At 32.1% G+C, this 23,687-nt stretch overlaps 1 protein-coding gene across 1 annotated transcript in view; it reads left to right on the forward strand.

Moving 5' to 3' along the window:
- The first annotated feature begins 3,515 nt into the window (after nt 1–3,515).
- The window catches only part of LOC149477727 (NACHT and WD repeat domain-containing protein 2), a 34,947-nt gene continuing 14,775 nt past the window's right edge, over nt 3,516–23,687 (forward strand). Inside the window, exons 1-14 of the mRNA XM_089710472.1 lie at nt 3,516–3,618; nt 10,951–11,039; nt 14,285–14,430; nt 14,942–15,116; nt 16,379–16,523; nt 16,754–16,979; nt 18,305–18,415; nt 19,469–19,644; nt 20,495–20,649; nt 21,349–21,552; nt 21,809–21,948; nt 22,335–22,446; nt 22,736–22,834; nt 23,483–23,652. Coding sequence (XP_089566598.1) covers nt 3,516–3,618; nt 10,951–11,039; nt 14,285–14,430; nt 14,942–15,116; nt 16,379–16,523; nt 16,754–16,979; nt 18,305–18,415; nt 19,469–19,644; nt 20,495–20,649; nt 21,349–21,552; nt 21,809–21,948; nt 22,335–22,446; nt 22,736–22,834; nt 23,483–23,652 — 2,051 coding nt within the window. The remainder of the gene's footprint in view (nt 3,619–10,950; nt 11,040–14,284; nt 14,431–14,941; nt 15,117–16,378; nt 16,524–16,753; nt 16,980–18,304; nt 18,416–19,468; nt 19,645–20,494; nt 20,650–21,348; nt 21,553–21,808; nt 21,949–22,334; nt 22,447–22,735; nt 22,835–23,482; nt 23,653–23,687) is intronic.

Consider the following 23,687-nt stretch of genomic DNA (forward strand, 5'->3'; position numbering starts at 1 on the left):
GTATTTTTGAAAAGAATGTATGTATGTATGTATGTATGGTTTTCACGCATAAACTACTGGACCGATTTTGATGAAATTTGGCACAGATAATCTTTAGACCCTGAGAAAAAACATAGGCTACCTTTTATTGCGAAATATGTACCACGGGCGAAGCCGGGGCGGACCGCTAATCTTCTATATATATAAAAATGAATCGCAAAATGTGTTGGTAAGCGCATAACTCGAGAACGGCTGAACCGATTTCGATAATTCTTTTTTTATTATATTCCTTGAAGTACGAGGATGGTTTTTACGTAGTGAAAACGTAAATATGTACCACGGGCGAAGCCGGGGCGGACCGCTAGTAATAAATAAAGGCAACATCTGCCTACGTGACCGAAGTTGTAGGCTTTACCTTGTCTATACTAATATCATAAAGCTGAAAAGTTTGTTTGTTTTAACGAGTTAATCTCAGGAAAACAGGTATGATTTGTGAAAATGTTTTAGTTTGGGGTATTGAGGAAAGCTTTAGGATGTACGAGTAAAATAAAATCTTACATAACGCTACGAATCATGAAGCAGCTACTTCAAAGCAGCCACATATAATACTAACTACTTAACAACTATAATATACTAAATAAACGGAATTTTTGATGTCACTACAATATAAAAATTAAAATAGTATATAGTGTGTACATACCTTTTAATCCGCACTTCATAGAAATCGAATAAAATGCTCAAATCAAAACGGTTTCTTAGCAACCAAATAACAATTTAGGGATGTATCTACTTTTCCAAATCATAACAGTAGCATCGCACAAGTGTCACTGGCAACACGTTTAAAAAAGAAACACGAAAAAGAAAAAAAAGACAATTTCGAATTTCGAATTTCGGCCAGTTCGGAAAGTTGTACCAAACAAAGAATTCAATGATACCTCTGTTCAGATTGTAATTGATATTTGTTTCGAATAAAATTTTAACGATATTTTATCCGTTGAAAGTGAAAAGAGATCAATATCCGTGACCTTAACATTTGAAATGGTGCAATGTATTGATTGAAGTTTGAGGCGCTAGAACTACCTACGGCAGGTGAGCCGTCTCGTTATAAGATTTTAAGCTATTGTCTATCTCGCTCGAATTATATTGGTTTATAAAATAGATTGGAAATTTTTTTCTTTAAATCCATTAAAATGAGGCATATATTTACTTTTTATAAATATCGTTAAAACATTTTTTATAATCGTTCAATGATTGGCAATAAATCAAAAATAATTTTATAGTCTATGGTGTATACAGGGTGTCCCACTGTTGGTATACTAAGCTCAAAGGAGGTTATAGATTTGCATACGCTGAGTACGTAAAAAATACTTAAAAAATTCCAGACCCATTTTTTTTTCAAATAGATGAATTCTTAAAACTCTATGTGTACACCCATAACAAGCAACCCGCCCAACTTTGCCACCCGCACGTGAGCTTTCGTTTAAGATTATGTTTTCATAGACAAAATGCTCATATTAGCGAAGCGGTATATGCCGGCTGCGCGAAGCTAGAGAAGAAAACATAGATTTTCAGGAAAAATTAAGCAAAAAAATTTTGATGTAATTTTGTTGTTTGAGTATTTTTTTCATGATCAGTGTATGCAAAACTACAAGTTCCTTCGCGCTTAGTATACCAATAGTGGGACACCCTGTATAAATGTGTGATATTAGAAGAAATATATTTTTACTTTTTACACTTGTGTTTCAAATTCTAACTTTCAATTATTTTAATAGAAAAATATTTTTTTCTTAATTTATGACAATTTTTTTAATCAATCATATATTTTTTTTAATTTTATGCAATGGTAACACTGCTGGCCACATTGTTTTTTTTAATAACTTTTTTTTTTAAAGAAAGGCGGGAATTTGTATGTCAGTCATGTTTACGAATTATTTATTAAGTTATCTAGTGTTTATTTTTTTAGTTAAAATTTATTCAGTTTTGTTTGTAAATGTTTTCACAATAACAAAGTTTAAAAGTTTATTGGTGTGCTTTGTTTTCTGATGTTTAATGTTTATTATTCAGCTTAAAGTTGCTATGAATATTTAATTTAAATAAATATGATTAACGAAGTTTGCAATATAAGATTTAATTTATTTTACGCAACAGCCGTTTTTATCTATGAATTGTGTTTGAATAATCTAATTCCAATGTAAGTACATAGTTTAAAAATATTATAGTTAACAATTTTATAAATAGCTTTCCGGCCGTGGCTTAGCCCGCGTTTTCAAAGGAAATCCCGCATAGTTTCCGATCCCGTGGATTTCCCCGATAAAACCTATCCTATGTGTTCTAAGTTACCCTCTATATGTGTGCTAAATTTCATTATAATCAGTTAAGTAGTATTTGTGTGAAAGAGTAACAAACATACACACCTACACATACATCCATCCTCAGGATAGGACTAATAATATCCTGGTGTTCCGTTCTCTAAAACAATAGAACGTGAAATGATAACCTAAATAGCTTAGTCGTTGCCATAAATTCCGTGATATCTCCCCGATATCACGTTTTATCAGACTGACACGTAGCTAATTACTTTATACCTAGGTTTTATCATGCATTCTTGGTTAACACTAAAACGCGTTGATTAGCAGAACTTTAGCGGCTATTTAAATAAATATTTTATTATTATTTGAAAACGCGGGCGAAGCCGCGGGCGGAAAACTAGTTTTATATATTTGATAATTCACTCAAACGTTGTATTTTTATTTTTTTATGTAAACTGCGTTAACTATTACGACGCTTCTTCATTGTATAAGTTTATATTTGTTATTAAAATATAGTGTACCAGCAACTGGCAGATTTTATTTGCATTTTTAAAACAAACCCAAGTAACATAGAAATGTTTATTACATTTTTACTATATGCTATCATCCCACAAGCAAATATAGGAACCAAGTCACACCACGAAGCTAGTTATTAGACGAGTACTTCACTTTCATAAGGAAAAAGTACGGAAAAAACCTTTAAGACGTGAGTTTATGCGTTTCATGTGAGTTGGGACTTAGATACATACGTAGGGATATAATAAAAATCCTTGTAGGGATATCTATCTGTCTTATACTTATCTCAATAGTTAAGCTCGTACAATCATATTATTTTAATTAATTAGATTCTCCATTATCCAGTTTTAATTAAATTATCGTAAAAAATCGCTTTTTAAAAATATCTACGGCTTTAAATTAATTCGGCGAATTTTAAAAGCTTTTGAATGCTTAAATTATTAGGAACGGTATTCTAAGAAGTAACTTAACAATTTTTTTAGAGAAATGTTGCGATATTTTATTCTTCTATCCAGCCTTTATTTTATGTTACTTTTACTACATTTACGTAAATTCAAATGAATATATTAAGAATCAAATCAAATCAAACTACTTCTCTGAGCACAGGAAGCGGTCTGATCGCTAAGGTAGACAGTCTGGTGGTCAAGATTAATATATATAATTAAAGTAAAAATAATCTTATTTTCATTTCTATAGATATATTAAACAAAAATGGACGACCGCACCGTGGACCTGATCTTCGCGGGTTCCCTGAAGTCCCTGCCGCCCGTCAGCTCGAAGATTGTCAGAATATTCACCAGTTCTACTTTCACAGGTATTTAGTTGTTAAAATAATAAGACTAGATTTCGTTGCATTTAATGTAAATTCGGTTGCATTTTTCCTTATAAAAAAAAATTGGTTAAGGTTTAGTAAGCTGTTAACCCATGACAGCTTTTAGTGTACAAAATATTGTACATATTATTTGTTTATTTATTTATTTCATAACAAGTAATTAACAGGTTTTACCCCAAAGCATTACATGTTTAGTTTTACACAAAATATTAAAAATATGATACAGTTTTCATTAACTATCGACTTAAGAATTTAAAAAGCAAATTAATAAATACATGCATGTATGGTTTTCCATGCAGTTATTTGAAACAATTAATTGTTTAGATTGTGAAAAATCATCGCTTATAAGAATTATAGTATATTTTTAAGTTTATAGAGCAGAATAAGTTTCATGAAAACTAATTTAATATTTAAAAGGATACACTTAACTTTGTGTATAAATTATTGTTCCCGTTCGTTCGTCAAAAAGGAAGAAATATTATAGAAACAAATCATTATGTCCGTCTGTTCAGCTGTCAAGACCCTTTTCTCGGGAACGCGCGGAGTTATCAAATTGAAATTAATATGAATGCCTTTGCAAGTTCTGAGGATATTTAAACCAAATAAAATACAAGTCAACGCAATAAAACATAATGGCCGTAGCTCGTTTATATCATACATATTTTGACACTTGCAAGGAAAATAAATAATTAAATACTTTGGTATTAGGGATAATTTTCTAAACAAATTTTTAAAGAAATAAGTAGTTGAGTTCACGTCTCTACTGGATAAAAATTACAGACTATTGGTGTCATATATACAAGCAAAAATTGTCGTGAAAATATTTCGAACTTAGACTCCAGAACATATTGTATACGTAAATCTGTACATATTTATAGGCATTTGGTTTCGTTGTAGAAATCTTTGTAGCCTTTCATTAATATCCTATAAGATATTTTATCCAAAACTAATTTTAATCTTTACTAATACTAATCTATACTAATATTATAAATCTGAAGAGTTTGTTTATTTGTTTGAACGCGCTAATCTCAGGAACTACTGGTCCGATTTGAAAAATTCTTCCGTTCTTAGCTATAGACCATTTATCGAGGAAGGCTTTAGGTACATATCATGCTAAGACTAACAAGAGCGGAGCAATGCGGGTGAAACCGTGGTGCACAGCTAGTTTTCAATATTTTGATAGTTATAGAGTGTCCCTTCGTCCAGCATACTCACCACAACTCACCATGGAATCCTGATATTTCATGAATGTCAAAAAACTGTTCTGAAATAGTGCTAAATAGTGCCCAAAGGAAAAAAATAGTGCTCTTGTACTTGCGAAGTTATAGCCATAGTTCGATGAGTATGCTGGACGAAGGTTTCGCCCAGCATACTCACCTCCGTCCGGAGAATCTGTATACGCTTCAAACATAATTCATACTTCAAAAAATAGTTCCCAAATAGTGCCAAACGGTGCCCAAAAAGAAAAAACAGTGCCCGAATAACTTCGGAGTTACAGGCTTCGTTCAGTGAGTATGCTGGGCGTAGGTTCTACGCCCAGCATACTCACCTCAGTGCGCGAATATCGAACGAGCTATAGGAACAATTTACGTCTCAAAAAATTGTGCTTGAAATAGTGCCCAATATCAGTCCAATTTTTGCTTGACTTTTGACCTAGAAAACCATTAAATTTGATTGTAAACTTCTACATACATTACATTGAGTACAGTCGAATACAATATTATTAACTTTCTTTCTAACAATTTTTGTCTTGTGTAAATTATTTGTTTTGTTATATTGTCTATGTAAGGGAGTATTTACTTTAGAATCGCAATATTATTAATTACACATTATTTTAATAATACTTTATAATAATATGATTAATCATTAAGCCTTCGCGCGTCGCATGGGACCCCGGTAGCTAGGAACAATGATTTTATATATTTGTCTAGATCACGGCGCTTGAAGGATTAAGATATCAAATGAAGTAAATCATGCATGAAAAATAAAGTTGCTGTTATTAATGCTTACATTACAACTGACAAAATTATTCAAAATAATCATTTTCCGGATCAAGGACGGTACCACAACGTTTACGGAATTGACCTGTATTCCTCATGTGATAAAGTTCAATATAGTGTGGCAGTAATGGATGCACGTACGGTCAATAGGTATGGGGCTTACGACGCGCGGCGCCCGCGACACTAAACATTTTTTTATATGTATATTATATACAATATTAAAACTACAATTTTTTCTATTTACATTGATTATATTATGAATGTTAACAAAAGCTGTGAACTAGTTAACTAGAATTCTGATTACTTTGGCCCTTTAAATAGTAATAAATAACGTAAGTAATTAAAAATGTTTTTTATTGCTAAACCTTTCATTGATGAAACTATTGGAAAGAGTTTTAAAAATTTGTATAACTATGTCATAGTACTAGTTTTGACTGGTTATAAGTTTTGCCTGCAACATATATACAAAAAGAAACTGTATAATTTCCTTTTTACAATTTTTCAAGATATTAATTTTATTGGCTGCAAATGACTGTTTTTATTCAGACAAACACACAATGCATTGAAGTAATAGACTTCATTTACGCTTAAAGTTTCATTCATTTATTATTATTTATAAATATATAATAATGCATTTAATCGAAAGTTTTTGACATGTGAGAAAATACCATAATTATTTCCAATAACATGAAGTCTACAATTAGAAAGTTTAATATTTTTGTCCAAAAACATGTGTCGACGACTGTACCCCATTTTACGTTAGTATGTAGAAGTTTACATTAAAATTTAATGGTTTTCTAAGTCAAAAGTCAAGCAAAAATTGGACTGATATTGGGCACTATTTCAAGTACAATTTTTTGAGACGTAAATTATACCTATAGCTCGTTCGATATTCGCGCACTGAGGTGAGTATGCTGGGCGTAGAACCTACGCCCAGCATACTCACTGAACGAAGCCTATAACTCCGAAGTTATTCGAGCACTGTTTTTTCTTTTTGGGCACCGTTTGGCACTATTTGGGAACTATTTTTTGAAGTATGAATTATGTTTGAAGCGTATACAGATTCTCCGGACGGAGGTGAGTATGCTGGGCGAAACCTTCGTCCAGCATACTCATCGAACTATGGCTATAACTTCGCAAGTACAAGAGCACTATTTTTTTCCTTTGGGCACTATTTAGCACTATTTCAGAACAGTTTTTTGACATTCATGAAATATCAGGATTCCATGGTGAGTTGTGGTGAGTATGCTGGACGAAGGGACACGTTATAGAGAATGTGTTTATCACATCCTGCAAGGAATTATCAAACAATTAACACGGTTTTCTGATTAAAGAGCACTCAAATATCCATTAAGATGCATATTGCGAAAATTAAATTTCACATAGTTCTCGGTACAGATAATGTGAAATAATTGGAGCGTGCTCATGTAGTTACCTACATTGTAATGACTTAATTACTTGCTTTTCGTTATCACCCTGTTTGACATAAAACGAACCCCTATTTTATTACTTTTTAGTTTTCTTAGTACCTATTCATTCCAACGTAATAACATATCGTATGTGTAGTCTTGTAAAATAGATTGATTCACAAATGGTAGGTAAAATATATACGTTTTTTTTTTACCTGACTTTCTCTTTTAACATTCTGCAAATACTTTCAAATAAAGTTATACTCTACGTTCGACAAAATCTCTGCTAAGCAATAGATACCATTTTGATATTCATTAGATACCTCATTTTTAATGATAGAACCTCTAATTAACAACCTAGGTACAACTCTATGGGACAACATCATTACAACAAAAACTGAACAATAACATACAATCTTTCATCTATACTAATATTATAAAGCTGAAGAGTTCGTTTGTTTGAACGCGCTTATATCAGGAACTACTGGTCCGATTAGAAAAACTCTTTCGGTGTTAGATAGCTCATTTATCCAGGAAGGCGCTTATCATCACGCTAAGACCAACAGGAGCGGATCAATGCGGGTGAAACCGCGGAGCAAAGCTAGTACTTATACAGGGTGTCCCACTGTTGGTATACTAAGCTCAAAGGAGGTTATAGTTTTGAATACGTTGAGTACGTAAAAAATAATTAAAAAATTCTAGACGCATTTTTTTTTCAATAAGATGAATTCTTAAAACTCTATGTGTACACCCATAACAAGCAACCCACCCAACTTTGCCACCAGCACGTGAGCTATCGTTTAAGATTATGTTTTCATAGACAAAATGCTCGCATTAGAGGAGCGGTATATGCCGGCTGCGCGAAGCTAGAGAAGAAAACATAGATTTTCAGGAAAAATTTAGCAAAAAATTTTTGATGTAATTTTGTTTTTTAAGTATTTTTTACGTGATCAGTGTATGCAAAACTACAAGTCCCTTCGCGCTTAGTATACCAATAGTGGGACACCCTGTATAATTAAAAAAATGGATCGCAAAATGTGTTTGTAAGCGCATAACTCGAGAACGAGTGAACCGATTTCGTTAATTCTTTTTTTATAATATTCCTTAAAGTATGAGGATGGTTCTTATGAAGAGAAAACGTAAATATGTAACACGGGCGAAGCCGGGGTGGAACTCTAGTCTTTCATTATAAAATTTGACATAATTCAATGATAATAGCTGCTCCAGGACTGTGTCAAACGGGAACACTTGACACCAGTGGTCTGCCAAGCGACAAATATGTTAAGTCTTGCCTACGTGTTACTCCGTATTGTAGAATTTCTTGGATGGACTGGATACTGAACTTTAAGCACTAAAGTATTGACTTAGCTTGCGACATGAGTTTATATCGTTTGATATTCGTGTATTAAATTTTAAATTGTAACAATGTATAGTGATATAAATGAATTCGAAAGAGGATTGTACAAATAAACGAAATGGTTTATGGATAAAGTATAACTTACATTGAAAGATATGTTTCAGCCGTTAAGCTGTTATTGAATTAAAATGTATATGTTACAGTCAAAACCCTTAACCAGTCAATAACCTTATTGACCGGTAATTGACTAATTTTACAATTAACATATATATAGATAATATTATGTTGACAAATAATTATTTTATTGATAAAGCCGTTTATTAAATTCGATCTATTATTTCTAATGATACATAGAATAAAGATAATATTGTTCCCAATCACAGCATACTTATTTTAAGAGAAATTTTATTCATATAAGTTCAGATTCTCTATGCATTTTGCATTTTTATTCCGAACCGCATTTTGAAGTAGGAACTTAACGTCTAACCTATTCTTGTAGGTAATAACAATAATAATCCTGGGTCACGTCGTTCTGAGATATTACTATGATTTTCTTGTTGTAAAGAGCAAAATAGATACAGCGCTTGACCTTACTTAGTTAAAATTTACAACTTGCACGAACTACGAATTTATATCTTTTTAAATAGATATAAGAACAAGTGCATAGTTCATATTCCTGTGGGATTCGCGGGATAAATAGCCTACCAAATTTCATTGTAATTGGTTCAGCAGTATTTGCGTGAAAGAGTAACAAACATCGATCCATCCATTATTTACAAACTTAAACACCCTAGTACTACTAATATACAAATAACATTAGAAAGACTAGTAGGAATTATCCTACTAGTACTTCTAATATTTTCATATCACCTTTTTCTTCAACACCTCAAAATTCATTTTCGCAATACAATATTGCGATTTTCGTATTCCGTTGAAAGTTATCAATCAAAAACATTGAACCGCAGAGCAGCTGCACTCGGCGCAAGTAATGCGGCATAAAGTAATCGTTTATGGAACAATGTTATATAACTTGAGTTTTTGGTTAAAGAGAATGTATTGATTTTTTATAACACGATATTTAACTCGTTATTAATGTATTTTAAAGGGCATTTTGCTGGGCATTCCTTAATTTTAGATACAACGAGAAAAGAGAGAAAGAGAAGCTTTTTGTAAATATTCACTGCATGTTTTCAAGTTTCGCGTCAAATCCAAAAATATACAAACGACATAAATGTAAAATTCACAACAAACAATCATCATAGTTTTGGATTAATAATTTTAGTAAAATAATAATATTTCTGTAACAATTTAAAAGAATTGCAGCTGCTAAGCTTATAATTTACCAACGAACGGATCCGACGTCCAACACATGCTTTCCTGTCTTCTCGTGAACTGTCAAACAGACGAAGTTTCAAGAATATTTAAGTCTTCTGAAATGTCCCAATTTTCTTAATTTTTTATTCCCGGAATGTACGATAAAGTGTCACAAGTTTTATAAGCATCATAAAAGAAATCTGTAAGAGCAACCTCAATTTGCGAGATGACTTCCTTTTTTTATTTCTATAATTAAAATATCTATATCTATGTTCTTTATCAGGGTCTAAAGATTGTCTGTATACCTTTCATCAAAATCGGTTGAGAGGTTTAAGCGGGAAAGCGTAACAGACAGACAGACAGAGTTAGTAGTTAGAAATATCTATACATGTATGGATTGGAAATACGTTTATAAACAACAACCCGCTTGCCTCGGTTTAGCCCGGATTGACTTGAAAAAAAAAGTTAGACGGTATGTAGCTCTCTAGTAGAGTCCAAGGAATAGTCAAACCGTAGCATACATACAGACAGATAAAATCTTTCCTCAATAAAGTAGTATATCGAAAAATGGCATTGACAGGTGTAGAAATATAATATCTTAATATATATAAATCTCGTGTCACAATGTTTGTCCTCAATGGACTCCTAAGCCACTTATCCGATTATAATAAAATTCGCACACCATGTGCAGTTCGATCCAACTTGAGAGATAGGATAGTTAAACATGTAGGTACCACGGGCGAAGCCGGGGCGGATCACTAGTTAAACCTATATAGTTTAATTGATTGACAAGGAGCGTTTAATGTTTAGATAGTAAAGTTGTTCAAGCTTAAACTATTAATTGCAACTTGTAATACGGATCATGTTGTCCTGTTAAATATAAATTTATTATCTTTAAACGAATTCGTCTCCGTGATTTTACATTATTCGGAATAATCAGTAAGGTAACAATATTTATTGAGGACTAGATACCGCCCGCGGCTTCGCCCGCGTTTTCAAAGGAAAACCCGCATAGTTCCCGTTCCCGTGGGATTTCAGGGATAAAACCTATCCTATGTGTTAATCCAAGTTACCCTCTATGCTAAATTTCATTGTAATCGGTTCAGTAGTATTTGCGTGAAAGAGTAACAAACACACACACATCCTCACACACTTTCGCATTTATAATATTAGTAGGATAGGATAGGATATAATTTAAACGGGTTTTAATACATAATAACGTTTTTATTTCCAGACACAACGATGGAAAGGAATACTTTGATGGCGAAGTGTTATCCAAGGATAAAGGACTACTGTCGGGAAAAACATGGTCTTGAGTTTCAGGTAAGTCTTTAGCAATTGAACAACCGAACAAACCCAAAGGTTTCGAACATGTTTCGAAGTATAAAAAAGTACTTTATTATTTAGTTGAAAAAATATAACTCTACTTCTGATTAGTCTGGTAAAAGAAGGAGGTATTTTATTTTTATTTTTTATTTAAGAAGGAGGTATTTATATTATATCACTACATGAGGTATAAATATATGCAACAGAAATGATAAAACCATGGCAATTATTATCTACAGAAATTCGATCATTCTTCTGTACACACACGTTACTTCACATGGGGTGTATATACTGTGTATATAATTATAAATTAGCTTGATGTAACTTTATAAGCGATTCTATTATAACATTATCTTCTCTTATATATAAAAATGAATCGCAAAATGTGTTGGTAAGCGCATAACTCGAGAACGGCTGAACCGATTTCGATAATTATTTTTTTATTATATTCCTTGAAGTACGAGGATGGTTCTTATGTAGAGAAAACGTAAACATATACCACGGGCGAAGCCGGGGCGGACCGCTAGTATATTATAATATTATAACATTATCGTAATCCAACTGATATTAAAAATTAACCTTAGATTTAAGGTCAAGGAATATGAAAACTTCAAAGAAACAAAATTTTTACTATTATTATTATTCGTATGAAAGTCAAGGGCGTGATCTACAATCGATGCGAAGTCAAAAACATTGTTTTTAGAATTTTTATCTATTTGTCTGTATATAGGTATGTCTGAGTTAAACTCAAAAAGAACTTCATGGATTTACTTCAAATTTTGCATGAATAATAGATCGGGTTAACATATTATATAGGCTTAACATAATCGCTTGAAGCAATGCGAGTAAAACCGCGGGTCACAGCTTGTATCTAAATATAATATGACAAGAAGTTCACAAAACGCCCTAGTTATATTGATTTATCGCAAAATTCATGTTTTGATAAACAGATCCCATAAAAATTTATGTCTTCCTTCTCACATCTCTCACATTAAATCCCGGACAAATGCTTTTCGGAATAAAGGGAAGATTATCTTTTTACCCGACTTTAAAAAGAGACAAGTCTATTAAAAGAGATCTATATTGCAGAATGACATAAAATGATATCTATATTATATTTATATCGACTAATTCATAATTTGAGATAATATTACACTAACTTATTTGAAAAGAAAGTTAATCATCATATTAACACTATTACGAATTACGATATTGCTTAAAATAAGCAAAAAAAAATCCAAATTGTGTTTTATAAAAAACCTTGTCGATAAACGTGTCAGTTTTTCAGATTTTTTGTTCTATACTTTCTAAAAAGTAAATTAAAAAATGAAGGACTATTATATTTTTTTAATCTAATACAAACCCACCCTTAACTCGGGTTTATTTCCATAATCTCTCAATAATTCGAGGTATATTTTTAAGGAAAACGTAAAAGGGATTCGCGTCATTGAATACAGATAAAGAGGCTTGAGCCGAATCTTCTGGAAATTTAATTAATCCGTCAAACAAAATTTCTTTTAACTGGATGGGAAATCCCTTGGGTTTTTGCATACGGAAATATAGAAGCAATATCTTGTAGATTAAAATGTGTTATGGTAGCGGTTTTGTCGATCTTTTCTTGGGTATATGTGGTAACTTTTCGATTTTTATTTTAGCTACAAGAAGTTGATGGAATAAAATCTATATTAATTGTTCCTCCACACGTATACATTATTTTGTTTTAGTCTAGTGAATCGTTCCTTTTTGATTCAACTTTTTACACATGACACATCTATACTAATATACTAATCTAAAGCTGGAGAGTTTGTTTGTTTGAACGCGCTAATCTCAGGAACTATTGGTCCGATTTGAAAAATTCTTTCGGTGGTAGATAGCCCATTTATCGAGGAAGGCTCTAGGTTATATATCATTACGCTAAGACCAACAGGAGCGCAGCCAAACCGCGAAGCACAGCTAGTAAGGTATATGTATTTGTTTCGCTTTCCCGTAAAATCAATACATCTTGGAGTTTACATTGCTACGAATACGGAATATGTAAAGAATATATAAGAATAAACTCCTGATTGACTTTTTCTTTATTCTTTGCAAATTATCATTTTCATTTTACGCTTCCTAAATAATGTCTGAAAATAAATATTTAACAAGTTGAAACGGAGCGGAATTGGGTCACAATCGTAATATTCTCATTGTCATGTGTCATTATTAATTCTGATTGGCGAACCATTAATTATATTTTTGCTTGTTGTACATTTAATTTGTACTAGTCAGGACGCGTGGTGTCACTCGCAAGTCGCATGGTAGCTGGGTAAAAAGTGATTTATGTCCTAATCCGGACTACAATCTATCTCTGTACTGAATTTCATATGGATTCATTTAATTTCATTCAGCTATTTTTGTCTCTATCAAACATCAATACATAATTTTCGTGATTATCATTATTTTTAACAATAGACTATACAGCACTTAACTTACCTGAACTATGTCTAAATCAAATGGGAAACAGGGAAGGCACGAGCTATCAAATAAAAAAAAACATCAAAATCGGTTTAATCAGTTAGCCAAAAATACGGTCGAATTGAAAAGCTCCTTATTTTCGGCTATATAAAGATTGATACAGTTGACATATTCCTACGTATGTAATATCATACACAATGATACACAGCTACTCCACAAGCATATTTGAAATTTCAATTACATCTTAGGTGGTCACTATTATTACAGTTCCATTGCTAGTCGAGTATTAGTAAATACGGATAGCACGTGTTTCACTTCCGACGACCGAAATAAACCTGCGCCCGCGCAGCTAAATGTTTATAAAGTATATCCCGTTCAGAAATAGTTGTAGAACAATGAGGGTGTAATGGTAATGTTTCATGTTGTTACTGATTAGCTAGGTACATGACATTTTAATTATAAATGCGAAAGTATGTGTGTTCTAAAGAAAAGCGGTTAAACAAATTTTATTGAGTTCAACACGATTATGGAAGGAATCTTGGACACAGTTTTTTTGGACACAAACTGGAAGATTCCGAAACATAGGGTACTCAAACCAATTGTCCAATTGATGAATTTTTAAACGTTTATTAACGTTTCAGTCAATTTTTAAATCTCCAGTAGAATTCAAACTAAAACCTATGCCTTGAACATAAAACTAACCCTAAGAAGGCAGTTTTTGACATATTATAAGATTTCCAATATGTACAATATGTATATAGCATATATTTCTGTTTATTATATTTCAGGTAGTAGACATGCGTTGGGGAGTGCGTGATGAAGCGACAGACGATCACATGACCACTGAATTATGTATGAGAGAGATAAAGAATTGCCAACGTCTCTCTATGGGACCCAATTTTGTTGTGTTTTTGGGACAGAAGTATGGCTATAGGTAAGGATTATATTCATAGATAGATAACTTCCCTAGATTATTTAATAATAAATAATAACGTTATGCAATCGCACGCTATTTAAAGCTTTGTTTTGATTCTGCTCCTTATTTGTAATCTGATTATTAGTAATAGTAATAGTATTATTGTGATCGATTCTGATTCTGAATATGACGCTTATTTTGATTATGAATCTGGTACTGATTATGGTTATGAATATGAAAAGGATTATAATTGTAATAGTATGATACTTCTGATATTGATACTGATACCAATTCTGTTTTTGATATTTATCATGGGTATGAATCTGATTTATGTTATTAATTACTAATTCGATTACATACTGAGACCGATTCTGATACTGCTTCTGCTTGTTTTTCTGAGTGATTCGAATAAAGATATTTTGTATTTGCTTTCAGACTCCGACTCATATTCTGGTTTAACATCCTGATTCTTATTCTCTTTTTTCTTTTAAGTACAATATATTCGCTTGAGTTTAATTTTAAATTCCAGACCAATACCAACATACGTACTATCTTCTGAACTCCAAATGCTACGCGATGAGTTAGCAGCCGGAGGTGTAGATGTTATTCTACTCGATACTTGGTACAAAAAAGACTCGAACGCGGTACCACCCGTATCTGTGTTGCAGCCTATATCCTCAATTCTCATTAATTTTAATAATAAGGTGAGTATTTTGGGTGATTATAGAATTGCTACTCGGTATAATGTGGTATGACTTTTCGTATGGTACCGATTTTTTATTTATTTGTGCGTTAGTTATATCTTTCTCATTTATGTGCATACTACCATAGTATAAAGTTATGCTATGATACTACTTTAATATAGACAAAAATGTTATTTTTAACTATATTATTTAAAAATGAAATAGCTAGGGAAAATAAAATTTTACTTTTAAATAAAATTTAATTCTATCCAGTGACTATAAAAAGTTTTATATTCATTTATTTATATCTTATAATTAAAACCAAAGCCGTCTACCGAGTAGTTCGCATCGCAAAATTCCTTCACAAAATGTACGTAACCATTAAAATTTTCATTTATATTCGAGCGTTTAAAATTAACGTCTATTCATAAAGTTGTGTAACAGAAAGCGTTTCGCGGAATATATGGGGAATAAAGCTTCGAATAAATCCGATGTCGCCTGTATGCAAATGTATGTTAAAACTCTGAATATAAATAAACAATTATGAATTTCCACTGTGCTGTGTATTGAAAATATATTTTAATACCGGGGTTAATAATGAGGGTGACTTTGTTATGTTTTGTTTAATTTTTGTTCATTGTGAACTGTTGAAAACAGTATAATAGTTGAAATATAAATATATTCGTTGAGATTGTATGAAAATTATTCTATCTCAACTCAATCTCATGTTCAAGTGTTACACATTGAATTTATTTCGTGTATTTTGCATATTCTTATTATGAGCTAAATTTGATGAAAAAAGAAACGAACATTTAAGTATATTGTGTCCCTATAGACATGTAACATAGAATGAAAACAACAAAATCAATTTGAAGCGACTTGAGTCCCTACGGTAAAATGAATCCCTTCAATCAAATCTTTTATACTTATTACTGAGCATGTTTGAAAAACTCAAATAAAACAAATACAGATATTTGGAATATAACCGAGCGCGTTTATGTTAGCCTTCGATCAAACATTTCCTATTTCTTAAATAAAAAAGGGATTTCTTATAATAAAACAAATCTTATTGCTTATTTTGTTGTTGTGTTGTGTATGTTCCAAAAAATAATAAGAAACTCTGCTTAATACACGGGTAAGCAGAGTTTTGGTTCGGACAATTTTAAATGTTTGATTTTAAATATAATTGTTTATTGTAAATTCTTTAGTTATAAGTAACTAGTTAGTATTCTAACTTAGGTCTTGGTTGTTAGTAGCCCTAAGTTGGTCTATTGATATTTCAGCGGGTTCCCAAACTACAAGCAGAAGACCAAGCAGTATGGTGGGACACTCTTGGGAAAATGCAGAAATTGTTCAGAAAAGCTTCCTTACAACTGTATAACGCTGGCAAAATTGATAAGGACACTATGCATAATTATTTCATGTCGGGTAAGACGGTTTATTGTTTTTTGTTTATTTTGAGTGTGACTTGTACACATATTTTTTACGAAATACAAAGTTTCAGAGCTATAATTTTAAATTGCATGGAAAGTTTTTGGTACGAGTACTGATTTTATTTTGAATCGTTTTAAAAATTGGGCAAAGTTCGTGATATTATGTCAAAAAATATTATTCTTAAAAATTACATGATGTTAAAAATTATATAAAAACATTTTCAGTGACCGAAAGAGAAGTAATCAACGGTATACTAAACGTAAAGAACACAAAGAACCACTGTTTAGCGTACGTCAGATACATAAACAATATAAACTTGCAAAATCTAAAAAAGGCCAGCAATTTCGTAGATATTCTAAACAGGAGTTTGGACGCAGAAGCGTCGAAGCTTCTGGCTGATTTACGTGATGTTAGATTACCTGAAAAGATTGAAACTACTAATATACAGAAGTAAGTATTAGATTTACATTGTATTTTTTGAAGTGAAACTTCTTTATCGGGGTTGAAAAAAAATTTAGTGTTTTTTTCGTTACGCGTGACATTTTTCCGTTACGCGCCATCTTTTTCTTATCCCTACCACGCGTGATTTGACGTATTTCTGTAAAGTTGCATACTTATAAGATTATTTTTTGAAAAATAAGGTTATAAAGAGTTTCACTTCTTACGTGTGTACACTAGTACACGCACACATTTTTTTATTACAATTTTTTTTAAATTTATTGTATTCTTTATTTGTGAAGTGTTTGTTCGTAAGTGTTGTAATGTGATGATCTAATGAAGGTAAAGAATAGATGTGCTGAATATTGCTTCGTGATATTTTTTCTAGTATGTCGTATTTTCTTATATAACAAATATTTTAAATTATTAGGAAAACAGGCAAACCAACATATGAATAATAGAAATTAGGTTGCATAAGATTTCAGTAATTAAATCACAAAATTTAAGTCGTGTATTGATATTTTAATATTGAAATAAACTTATATCAATTCAAACAAATAGCTATATTCAGATATAATATTTTATCTCAATATCTAGAGATTCATACAAAAACCTACTTTTTTACAAAATGCATCGTCGTAGTTTCAGGGATGCGCACGAAATATCACTATAAACCTAGCCATAAACAAGAGAAATGCTTACAAATCGATTCGATTCCAATTGTGTTTGTTTCTCTCCATTTGAACACAATACTGTGTGAAATACGATTATTTTGATTGTCAAAATATTGTGCTTTAAGAATATTCTATATAACAAAAATGAATCGCCAAATGTGTTGCTCTGTAAAACACGAGAACGGCTGAACCGATTTCGTTATTTTTTTTATAATATTCCTTGCAGTAGGTACCGCTAGTTGGAAATAATAACGAAGTATCAATACATTCCTTTCAAAAAACAGAACCAAACTTTTGACAATCCTGAGAAATTTTTATTAGAAAAAATTCGGCACGTGGTGATTGATTTTTTTTCTATTCTTGGAAATTTCTCATTTATAAAGCATTTGAATGGTATAAAATTAAAGAATATCTTTTTAAAACATCTCTTACATTATTGCCGGTATATAAGTATTGCATAGTCCCTAATGTTTTGCTACTAAGAAAACATGAAATAAAAAGACTTGGTCCTGTATACAGCTGGTATATTTCTATCCCTTTATTTAAACGTCTGTAAAGTTCACGAAATAAGAAACTAAATGTTTTTCTTGCTACTAAGAAAACTCTCTGATGTCAAAAATCCTACTTCTTAGAAAAATCCTTTAAAAAATCACATATTTTCAGGTACACGGTAGAATGGATCGGCCGCGAGGGCTTGGACAATGAAACCCACGGGGAATACCTTAATCATTTCATTGCGCATTTCTATAAGAATATCATCAAACTCGTTGACAGGTTTGTATGTTTGTGTATATTTTTCTTATTAATATATAATTTTCTGGGTCAAAGAATTTTTTTTTAATTTAGGTACTCTTTACTTTTATAAACCTTGGTTTGTAATAAATCTTACCAATTATATAAAGGGGTGGTTAATGTGCTAGTATATTTCCGAAACATTTGGGTTCGATTCCCGGTGGATACCTACTAAAAAATAATATATTCTTACTCTTATAGAAGGTCGAATAACTGTTTAACTTAGCAGAAAATCGATCAGTGACACAGATGCAAAGCTTTCTTGGGAAAATGGGCTTTAAATATAAGAATAGATCTCAGAAAAAGCTTTTTTTAATAAGAATTGATAATTTAAGTTTACACATTATCATTTTTATCTCTTGAAAATCAAATTGTATGAATAATACGGTTAACAAATTCTCTTCCACAAAACTATATATAGTACATACGAATACGAATACAAATAGTTGCACGATTAATTATAAGTTTATAAACCCGCAATGTGCATGAATGTGCAGAAACGTTTCTGTAATGGCCACGATTTATGTGTACACATACAGTTTTGATGCTATTAAATATATTCTAGAAATGTAAATGGATATTTTACAAATATATGTTTATATTGAATGTGTATCTTTTATAGATATCTATGAATAATCTAGAATATAAAGAAAAGTCTAAATTTTAATATTGATTAAAAAAGTACACAACTTTAAATAATTCTCATATTTACATTTAACGGTGTCTTATTTAGCTCTTTTGTCCAGTGACTAGTCCATTTGTATATTAAGTAAGGGGGCCTAAACCCCAATCCAATGTGACAAATTTATGTATGAATTCAAATTAAAAAAATATATATATGTATTTAATATTTTATTCACAATAGAGTTTTTGTTGTGTCACTGATGGAAAGAAAAGCGTTTGATAAATAAAATCTATTTTTCTTCGTCTTACCTACTAATTTGTCTCGAAATTCACAATGATATGACTATTCCTGTAATAGTTAAATAAAATATAATCAATTTAAATACACAATAAGTATATTGATAATTTTAGAGCAATGCGTAAAGAAGACAGTAGTGCCCAGGGTCAGATAGTCACAGAAATACTACAACATTTGCACGCTTGTAACAATTCGGTTAAAGTGTTCCATGGGAGGGAAGACGATTTGCAATTTATTGAGGATTACATGAAGAACGATTCGGATAAACCACTGGTTTTGTATGGAGAAGGTAATTTATTGATGAATAAGGATTTTACAATTGAATAATAAATAATTTTAATTGCCAGAAATTAAATAAAAATAGCTGCTGAGATCTTTCCAAATAATGGATTATGAGAAATTTGTTGAAAGAGTGTTATAGAAATACCACTACTAATACTTATTCTAATGAATAGTTGGTTTACATTGTTACGTATATTATGATGCTATCTTATCAAAAGAGCAGTTCCCTGAAGATGCATAAATCTATTTGTATCCTGTGTATCTTGATGAGCACTACGATATTAATAATTGTGCTTAAATAAAAATAAAAAAAGACGTGTGGCACTCTGGGACTGCCGCGCTATTGCATGCTATGCCTTCAAGCCACACCTCCGCGCCCGTCCCCGTGGGGAGCGTGAGGTTTTTTCGTTACGGAATTTCTCGATTCGGTCCCCGCGCTCAAGGCCCGCAATAGAAGCTATGCAATAGCTTAAAATATCATTAAACTGCCACACACCAAATTGAATGACTTTTAATCTTGCTTTTAATTGTCGGTTAACTATGTCAATAATTATAATACACTTCAAACAGCACCAAGTAAGTGAAGTAAATGCATATTATAAAAAGGCGATCTATGTTCTACCAGGCAACATATGGGTAGGATTTTAACAATAGCTGTCCCGGCAAACGTTGTTCTGCCTTACTCATGTCATTAAGGGGTATGAAAAATAGATGTTGGCCGATTCTCAGACCCACTCGATATGCACAGAAAATTTCATGAGAATCGTTCCAGCCGTTTTGGAGGAGTATGGTAACTAACACTGTGACACGAGAATTTTATATATTAGAAGATAATACAAATAAATTTTCAAAACCAGGTGGTTGCGGCAAGACCAGTCTCCTGGCAAAAAGCTCTGCCATGTCCTTAAACAGCTGGTTCGCAGAAGTCCGACCGACTAACGTTATTCGGTTTCTGGGCACAACACCAGACTCTAGTGCTTTGACACCTACGCTTATATCTATTTGTCAACAGGTGGGTATAATTTATTTGGGGAAGGTGGTAATGATAGCTTAGATCTTGTTAATATCATTTTATTTGTTTATTTGATTTACTAACAAGAAATAAACTGAAGAAAAAGTTTTGCCACTTATTGTAATATTATGTTGATGTGATGTCCAAACGAGAAAATTTTGTTTAACGTTATCTCGAATGTTATTGGTCCTAGGTCCATGTTTAGTCCTAGTAAAAGAATTAGGCTATGCAGTGAACTTTATAAAATTGTTCACAAAGTTTGTGTCTTTTTATCTTTCATAGTTCCATCTTTCACAGTTTCAAGATTGTCTAAGTTTTTTATTTTACCCTTGCACTGTTAAAATATTCACTTAACTTACAACATATTATATTGACAGCACTATTATCTATACATATAATAAATCTCTAGAAGGGTCAATTCTGTACATTGAAAATATAGAAAAAATAAACAGCAGGTGTTACTGGATCGATATCAAACCCAAATATGTGATTCAAAAATTTTTTGTCTGTCTGTCTGTATGTTCAGGCATCACGTGAAAACTAACGGTTCGATTTCGATGAAACTTGGTATCATTATTAACCTTATTATCCTGGAAATAAAATAGGATACTTTTTATCCCGGAAAAATATGTAGAAAAAAAAATCTTAATTTAATCGCGGGCGGAAACTAGTAGGTAATAAAATTATTTCCAATTCTAGATATCCTACAACTTCGCACTCCCATTCGAGACCATTCCAGACGACTTAGTACCTCTAACAGCACATTTCAAGCAACTCCTAACAATGGCCACTCTGCAGCAGCCATTGCTATTATTCCTAGACTCAGTGGACCAGCTTACTGGGATTGGCACTGAGAATAATAAGGTCTCCTGGTTACCGACCAGATTACCACCACACTGCAAGGTAAAATAATAGATAGCTTAGGTTTTCTATATTAAGTAATCTGGTCTTAGAAGTTTTCCTAGCTGCTGACCAGACTTCCACTTTTAAGGTAGGTTATAGTAACTTGGTCTTCGCGAACTTTTTATTGCATTCCAGATGACCTGTCCTCATACCATGTTGTCTTGAAGCTGTATTCATCTAAAAGGTTTCTTACCTATTTTCTTCGGTCGAAACTGCAGTGCATCTTTTCTAAAATTAAAACATTATTTTTTTTCAGATAATAGTAACATGTGCGTGCGAAGAAACCAATCCCGAAGTATCAAAGGAATACGACGTGCTCCGGCGCATGATCGATTCGGAAGAGAATTTTCTGGAAGTCAAGGCTCTGGGTGAAGATCTTGCTATGCAAGTTTTAAAGTACGTCAAATTTTGTTGTTTTTCAGTAGAAGCTGTGAACTTGATGATTACAATATTATTTAAGAACTAATGTAATTTTTGTAAGTAACTAAATATTCAAAAAATAATAGAAGAAGAATAATCACAGATAATAATGTGTAAGTATTGATTTATGATTGTTAAAAAAAAGTTCTCTTAAATTTGAAATCAATGTTCAGAATTTGAGAACTTTCGCTCATATAGAGTAAGAAGCTTACCATATAGGTACGTAGGTGCTATACGTAGAAAATAATTCTACTAATTTAATTTCATAAACAATGTCAACAATTCTTAACTTTACTTTACAATAAAAAAAAATATTGTGGTCCTGCAATCAAAATATTGTATTTATTCATTCATTTATTCAGACTGTGGATGGCAGCAGCAGCCCGAGATCTATCCAACTATCAATGGCGGCTCGTCTCCAACGCGATTGGACAATGCTCCTTACCTATATTCGTTAAATTGGTTTTTGCTGAGGTAAGTGTTCAAATAATTTGATTGGTTTGAGAAAAAATACATTTTGAATTAGACGATGCGTTCAAATTTTAAAATAACAAGACAAAGAATGATGATGATGAAGAATATGATGTAACTTTTACATGAGTATCTATAAAATACTTTCGTAAAAGAAAAAAAATTAATTGGTTGTTAAGTTTTACTGGTTTAATTCGATGAAGATACGTAAATTAATGGTAATTTCCTAATTTTTCCTTGTCCAAGATTACAATTAAAATTTTAAGTTTTCACATAAAATGTAAATTACTAGGTATGCAGATGGCGAAGTTACACCAAACCTCAAGACACGCATCTAGCATCAACCGTTATGGACTCTATTATGATGCTTTTCGAAAGGATTGAAAAACAGGTATAATATTTTCTGCTTATTTTGCACAATAAATATCTCTTTAGAGATAAAAAAATTCAAGTTGAAAAGTATCTTAGACGAATTTTGAGTACTACTTCAGCATTTCATATGATTAGATTGTCTGTTGCATTTTTATAATAATTTTTGTGTTTCAGAAAGTGTATATTTAATAAATAGTATTGTCTACAAGTCGAGCTTCAGCATGGCTAGATTCTATAATGAATATCAAATATTTCTATTTTTCAATTATTTCTATTTGAGATCTACTTTAAGATTGACTTAAACATTGAGTTTTAATTTGAGTTCCATGAAGTGTACATCTTTAGGCGTTGAGAGTAAAATTTCAAGTTCGCGTTATGGCAATACCATCACGTCATGGAGTAAGGCGAGGATTTTGATATCTTTGAATCTTGCCAAAGGTGTTTCAATTCTGACACTCACTTTTTTATTAAGCTATTGCATAGCTTCTATCTCGGGCCTTGAGCGCCGGGACCGAATCGAGAAATTCCGTAACGAAAAAACCTCACGCTCCCCACTCCGACGGGCGCGGATGTGTCGCTTGAAGGCATTGCATGCAATAGCTTCACCGCGGCAGTCCCCGAGTGCCACACGTCTTTTTTTTCATTTAAACTTAACTTTAACTTCCAGCACGGTCGTCTCCTAGTATTCCACGCACTAGCCTACATCACAGCAGCCCGCAGCGGTCTCTCGGAGACAGAACTCGAAGATCTCATCTCGTTAGATGATCGAGTGCTGGATGATGTGTACCAGTATCACTTGCCGCCTGTGAGGAGGATACCGCCTTTGTTGTGGACTAGGTAAGAAAAAGTTATGAAGTGCGAACTTTAAATTT

Source organism: Colias philodice, chromosome 24 (genome assembly GCF_061535455.1).
Source record: "Colias philodice isolate Cphi_HAF_F1 chromosome 24, ilColPhil1 Martin Lab GWU primary, whole genome shotgun sequence".
NCBI classification, from domain to species: domain Eukaryota; kingdom Metazoa; phylum Arthropoda; class Insecta; order Lepidoptera; family Pieridae; genus Colias; species Colias philodice.